Raw genomic sequence first — 7,142 nt, 5'->3', positions numbered from 1 at the left:
CGTTTCACAACAATATCCTCAATTGCTGCCCCATTGTCACACATATTAGGTTCCGCCAGGTTCGTTTTCAGCTATTTTTCGATGCCTTTGTCCTCCAATGCTAATTGCACGCGGAAATACAATTAGGTACTGAATTCACGGCCATTGAAACACACATTTTTCATCCCCAGACGCTGCCATTTGACTACAGAAGTCGATAATGTCAGGCTGTCATCTGTCATGATACTATTTCTTGTAGGAATATCATGGCACCTGTACTTCAAATTTGTCAACCAGTGACGTTTATAGAAGCGCGGGAATGCGCGTGACATATCTATTACCGGAAACACGTGACATTTGACGCAAAATGGCGACCGATCTCAACGACCAATCAAAAATTAGACACTCTATTGTGGCCACTGTCTCTATAAAGTCACTGTATTCTGCTTTGATTCCAAAAACTCAGGCAAGGCTATAAACATTTTGGGATTTGTGCCTTTCGCTGTCAAAGGAGTAAACCACGAAACTCGAAAATTAAACATTTCGTTCCTGTATTATAGCCTATTCCTTTGCGTCATAGCGTTTTTAGAATGCCAAAGGACAGGGTATACCTATACCTAGATTTTTGACGATTTTAATAAAGTATCTGTTCCCAATACACGAGTTAAATCGCCATAATGGGCTACTAGTTCAAAAGTTACAGCCCTTTGAATTTTCTTTCGAAATATGGTTTCTAGTCTATAACTTTTGATTGAGAAGTCTGATCGAAAAAGTTCGAATTGATTTGGATTCTACGCACCAAAATTAATAAGAAAAAGTGTTTTACCGAGAATTCTTGGTGCAGTTGTTTTTTGGTAGAAAAGGAAGGTTGTACACACTGCCTTTTTTTGAGGCCCGAAGAAAAAATTGTCTTAGATCGACCCGGAAAAACAATTTTCTTATAGAATGTGGCCTGTAGAATCCATAATTTCAAACAGTTCCAAGATTGGGCTACTAGTTCAAAAGTTACAGGTTTCTAGTCTATAACTTTTTTTTGAGAAGTCTAATCGAAAAAGTACGAATCGTTTTGAATTCTACGCACCAAAATTAATAAGAAAAAGTGTTTTCCTGAGAAATTTTGGTGCAGACGATTTTTGGTAAAAAAGGAAGGTTAAACACTCTGCCTTTTTTTGGCCCGAAAAAAAAATTGTCTCAGATCGACCGGTAGAATCGATAATTTCAAACAGTTCCAAGATTGGGCTACTATAGTTCAAAAGTTACAGCCCTTTGAATTTTCTTTCGAAATTGGTTTCTAGCCTATAACTTTTGATTGAGAAGTCTGATCGAAAAAGTACGGATTGTTTTGGATTCTACGCACCAAAATTAATAAGAAGAAGTGTTTTCCCGAGAAATGTTGGTGCAGTCGATTTTTGGTAAAAAAGGAAGGTAATAACTGTCTTTTTTTGAGGCCCGAAAAAAAAATTGTCCCAGATCGACCCGCGTTTAGATTAATTACCGTTAGTCCACATGCAGTTATGCAAAACGTAGATAATGAAAGATAATAGAGTCCCTTAATTAATGATCGAGCTCCTTGGCGCTATTCCAGATCGAGTTGCAGTCTACGAATTATGGCGTGGGACTTAAAGTTCGACGCGTACTCCTCTCACCTCTCCAAATTCACTTAATAGCGTCCTTCGTAAATATTCCAAAATAATCGTGGGCTGGTGACAACGCTCGCCCATTAATGGAAGGTTTTATATTTTCGTCGATGGAGAGCAAATACGTTTTCTTACCCAAATTTTTTAATGCTTTGTAAAGTAAACTTTTTCCAGTACACTTCTTTACGTACACTCTTCTTTTTTAATCCACCTAGCCCTTAACTATAGGACCAACCGCTCTTAAATCACAAATTCGTACCGCTAATTTTGGCGTATAAATTACCAAGTTCATACGCGCGCTGACGGAGCGAATGAATAATGCCTTCTATACAATGCCTACTTCGTGGGTCACACTTTCGAATTCTTTGTTTACTATGGTAGGTAAATAATATTACGTACCTACTTTAATACCACCTCTGTTAATAAAATTTGAACCTTTAAGTTACACTATATCAGATTCAAATTCTAAGGTAAAAAGAAGTTAAATTTTTAATAAAACAGTAAGACATTACAAAGTGTTTCATATGGTCACCTTTAGGTTGCTGCATGTACGAGGTTATCTTGCTTTACTTATTTGCAAGAAAAAGGTGAAAACTTCTCTTGTGCCTCCTAATCTTTCATAAAGGTAAACAAAACTCACCCTTTCCTTGTCGAAACTCTAATTCTCATCAAAATGGTTAAGGTAAGTACTCATTCAAAAAAGTGCACCCAGTCTTCCACTGCTCCAAAACTAAAGGATTACGTGTTCGAAGGTATCTTCATTTACTTATTTGCAAGAGAAGATTGAAAACTACGGTGCCAAAAAAGTGTTTTACGTGAACACTTTAATTTGTTCCTCATAGTAGCTAAAGTTCTGAACAATCGCAGTTTAGTGTCACTACAATGTTTAGCTATGTTGAATATCTGGAATTATTAAAGTATTCCAGTGGTAATTTCTCTTAATTCAAAGACACAAAATACCGCATAAACTTCTATACCAAAAGTATAGCAATTTAGCCCCTATATGGCGACCGGAACCAACGACCAATCAAAAAAGAGATACCCGGGTATCACCACTGTTCTAAATTGAGTCACTGTACAGCTATTGCTATTAAGTATAAATCTGTTATAAAATTCGATATACTTTTCAAATTTTCTGAAATCTTCGGTACTATCTACGCCACTGGTATCTGTTAGCCTTGCCCCCACTACAGTACTACGCCACTGATTTGTTTCATTTTCAGACAAAAATACGCTGATTATGGTTACTGCTTTAACTTATATAAAAATTAATATAAAATTGTGAAAACGTCGCCAGTAGACATTTTTGGAAAACGTATGAGAGTTGCCTTTTTATGACGTGTGGTGTTTACAAAATATGAAAATACGTTTTTAGAAAGTTTAGTAGTTGTTTTGATGGTTGTACAGGATGATCCCTAAATTTAGTTTTGCGTAAGGATGGTCGTAGAAGATGATGGGTGAACAGTTTCGGAAAGTAGAACAATATTCACCGAAATCATCTCCAAGGGGGGCTCGATCCCCTGTTGTTTCTCGTCAGGATTCTTCAGGAACATTAAAAACGACGATTTTGCTGGGAAAGAACCCTTCCATTGTCCCGAGTGGGCCCTTCTACTTAATGAAGGAACCTCCAGGTACCTATACCCACCGTTAAACTTCCTTCTTACTGTCGGTTACTTTCAGGAGATTCCGAATTAACTGGAGCGACCAATTTGATGGCCTATTATGGCCTCGAACATTCATATACGAAGTTCAGCGGCAAAAAGTTAAAAGAAGCGTTATCCTCTTTCTTACCTACACTACCCGGTGTTATCGATTCGCCAGGCGCACAAGACAACAGCTCTCTTAGGTCAGTTATAGAAAAACCTCCGATCGGAGGCAAAGAGTTGTTACCATTGACCAGTTCACAGCTTGATGGATTCCGTTTACATCCGGGACCGGTACAAATCAATTCACTTACCCGAAACCATATTTTATCACATTATGTTTTAGCTACCCGAGCAATATCGGTATATAAATCAAATGCCAATAAAGAAGCATAAAAATAAACATAAGAAACATAAACACAAAGAGGGAGGTCCCCCGAGCCAAGAAACGCAGATTACAGATTTAGGACAAGATATTCACGAGAAGAAGCATAAAAAGCAGAAGCGGCACGACGACGATAAAGAGAGGAAAAAAAGGAAAAAGGAGAAGAAACGAAAAAAGCAAAAGCACAGTCCCGAACACAGCGGCGGTTTAACACCAAGTCAGCATTCGAGTACATGATTTCTATTGTCGGATATTCTCTTCGGTTATTAAATTTCGACATCGCTTATGTATAAAGTGTCTTCGAATGACTGCGTAACAGTTCCAGTTTTAATTGTGCTTCGATTCTTGAACGATAATTAGGGGCACGTGAAATTTATAGGTTACTTTAAGGAGATAATTTTCACTGTTGTTTATAAGCTGTATTTCCATTGACGATCTTGTGATCGTGTACTATTTTTTAGTGATGGTATAATAAATAACGATATTAACGTTTACATGCGTATTTTTAAATCGGGTCAGACTTGATACCCTAATCCCATCAGGATGACTGCCCTGATTTGGTACTAGAGTAGATCATTGAGAGCATATAAAATCTTCCCTTATTTTATGAGGGGTGAACTTGTTCTTACCGAAGACATTACATATATGCCTAGTGGTTGCATCACAGTCACATAGAATAGGACATGCTCAGTTTCAACTTTGAGCATCCTATAAGATGCTGAGGGCTGTAACGTCCTTGACTTTCTGCAGCAAATCCTGGATAAATTACTATACATGTGGTATGTTCCAGTGGGGAATTGCTTCTTCTCACTGTTTTAGAATAAAACTCGACCTTTTGACATAAATAGGGCACTAAGTCTGCCTGCAATATCTAATAAAATGCCCTGGAACCCACTATAAATCGGTAACACGGTTAAAATTGCCATGCAGTAATGCACTTCCAGGCTAGTTCAGAAGTGATTGATGAGAACATCAATTGTTGCACCCTTTTTCCTCGTATCCAGATTTTTGAGAGTGCAGAATTGCATAAATCACAGTTTGAAAGACTGTCCATGAGACTTTTACCCATCAGGGGTACAGATATGCGACAGTTGGGGCCTGGGGTCTTTTTGTTTTGAACCATCCGTATACCACAGCATGAAGTCTCTTGAAAGTGGGTGTTCTCATTCTTCGTTATGCTTGATGCATATATATCTAAAATCTTCCTAGATCCATCAATTCTTACCCTCTCCTGGTGTTCATGGAATCTCAAAAAATGAAGCGACTATAAAAGCCTTATAAGTACATAGTAGGGGAGTCCACGATTGCTAATCAGTGGAGATTTACTCGAGCCACAGACAACATAAACTATAGTTGTCTGTGCTCGAGCGATGTAGGAGCCTATCGAACTTTGTAGATTAGATGGTACAGATAAATAGACAACAGTTATATAAATATAATGTACATCTCTCCACCGGTGGGGGGGCATCTACTGCTGGTTTTTAGTAATAGGTATATAAAAAATAGTCACATAAAAATACTCGAGCGCGTCATACATTGATAGTATATGCCCCACATGTGTCTCTAATATTGGAGGTATGTTAATCTACCGGTTTGTATGGTGGGGGACGCTCTACAAAAGGGTAAAAAACGGGACGGGACACGACCCCGTACGATCTCAGCCACCAACTGTCATTCTTTTAACTGCTGAATGCACTGAACTTGAAAAACGATTATTTTCAAAAATAAAACAAATCTAACGCGCTCGAGAGAATGCAAAGGTAAGGTTTATTTGCAAGTTTGTGACTTTCCCACTCCTTTTAGGTCACGCTCTCAGTCAGATTATTGAAATGGACACTTTTGAACACGTACTCATTCCACCTTACGATAATTCTTTTACTATTTTGATGAACTGCCTTAGATTCAAGATCCTACGTATTAAGGGTTCATGTAAGTGGAGGTATCAGCAGGGTGTGATAGGTAGGTATCCCTCCCTTTATATTAATCTGACGCTTGAGTATGCATCCCAAAATCCCCTATTAGGCTCCCCTATTATATTATGGACCAGTGGGTCTCTGTACTTATACAGTATAGGTACCTATTAATAGACGCTATTGGTACAATTTTTTATAATAAAGTGGGTTGAGTGAGAAATACATAAACAGGCGCAACTTGATTAATTTAGATGAGACTTATTCGGGCACCGTCAAAAATAGATATAGGTACGTCACTTGTTAAAACGTCACGTTAATAGTCCAGTCAAAATAGGAAAATCAGAGGAACTAAAAATACTAGTTCCAATTTTTTCAGAAATGTGTAGGGAGAGGTTCCCTGAACAAGAAAAAATAAAGTCCCTCCAAATTCCGGTGCCGCTGGGGGAAGGAGGGGGTTTTAAACGACTCATTTTTCAGTTTTTCGCTTTTAACTCGAAAATGGTGCGTTACAGTGAAAAAGTTCTTCAGTACAAAATGAAAGCTTATTAAAATTGCTACAAGTTTGGTTATATACATCTTTACGAAAAACTGAACCGTTTTCGACGTTTTCGTGCTACCGGCTCCGGAAAGGTGGGAATTTCTAAACAAAATTGTTTTTCACTCACGTTTTTTGTATATTTTTGGCTTCTAAATCCTCCCCCGGTCATTTTAGGGGAAAATCGTCACAATAAAACCTGTACAGCATTAACATCCCTATAATCCAAACCTGTTGAAGTACGAGTTATCTCCATACCCCATGACTCTATTCCACGAAGGATGCTTCAGGAAAACGAAGAAATCTGCTCTCTATGGGGCTTTCCCTGTGTGCATGGATGCAGTGAACCTCAAAACGATTTACACTGTAGTGGACGGTGGCTTTCTCCTTCACAGAGTCAAGTGGAATGTTGGGACCGCTTTCGCTTTCATCTGTGAGCAGTATGCTTCATATATAATAAATCACTATTCTTCCAATTGTGCAGTTGTATTCGATGGGTACGAGGACATTAATACCATAAAACGGTTCGGTTTTCGAAAAAATGTATATAACCAAACTTGTAGCAAATTAAATAAGCTTTCATTTTGTACTGAAGAACTTTTTCACTGTAACGCACCATTTTCGAGTTAAAAGCGAAAAACTGAAAAATGAGTCGTTTAAAACCCCCTCCTTCCCCCAGCGGCACCGGAATGGAGGGACTTATTCTGATCTGGGAGTCTCGCTTACTCACTTTGCCAGCTTGAACTTCTAGGCGAACCGAGGCGCAAATGAATCCTTTTATACTACGCTTTTTAAGGGACCGGCCAAGAAATCCAAATTCCAACTTTTAGAGACCACTTGTGCAAATTTTTAATTTTGTGTTCAATATTTCAATTGTTTATCGCCAAATTATCCAAATCCCAAATAAAGCGACAAAATATCCAGCCAATTTGGTACTGACAATATCGTATCGTATGGCGCGACAAATATAAAATAGTTGTCAATAATGCCCACAATTCTCGTTCACCAAAATACGCGTTCAGAACTGACACTCAGGAAAGGAATCTCTTT

General features: G+C 38.2%; 1 protein-coding gene across 1 annotated transcript; it reads left to right on the top strand.

Annotated features, from left to right (window-relative positions):
- Positions 1–2,820: 2,820 nt before the first annotated feature.
- On the top strand, positions 2,821–4,138 carry LOC116177207 (mediator of RNA polymerase II transcription subunit 19). Its single transcript, XM_031496108.1, has 4 exons — positions 2,821–2,931; positions 2,992–3,247; positions 3,297–3,553; positions 3,606–4,138. Exons 2-4 carry the CDS (start codon positions 3,067–3,069, stop codon positions 3,879–3,881), a joined length of 714 nt encoding a protein of 237 aa, XP_031351968.1. The 5' UTR covers positions 2,821–2,931; positions 2,992–3,066; the 3' UTR covers positions 3,882–4,138.
- Positions 4,139–7,142: the final 3,004 nt, after the last annotated feature.

The sequence above is a fragment of the Photinus pyralis genome, unplaced genomic scaffold, assembly GCF_008802855.1.
Source record: "Photinus pyralis isolate 1611_PpyrPB1 unplaced genomic scaffold, Ppyr1.3 Ppyr1.4_LG7, whole genome shotgun sequence".
Classification (NCBI taxonomy): domain Eukaryota; kingdom Metazoa; phylum Arthropoda; class Insecta; order Coleoptera; family Lampyridae; genus Photinus; species Photinus pyralis.
The sequence above is the reverse complement of the archived record's forward strand: the minus strand, read 5'-3'. Positions and strand labels throughout refer to the sequence as shown.

Coding starts and splice junctions, on each gene's coding strand:
- LOC116177207 (XM_031496108.1), top strand. CDS start 3,067: ATGATGGGTGAACAGTTTCGGAAAGTAGAACAATATTCACCGAAATCA. Junction 3,248..3,296: donor CTTAATGAAGGAACCTCCAG/GTACCTATACCC, acceptor GGTTACTTTCAG/GAGATTCCGAATTAACTGGA. Junction 3,554..3,605: donor TCCGTTTACATCCGGGACCG/GTACAAATCAAT, acceptor ATTATGTTTTAG/CTACCCGAGCAATATCGGTA.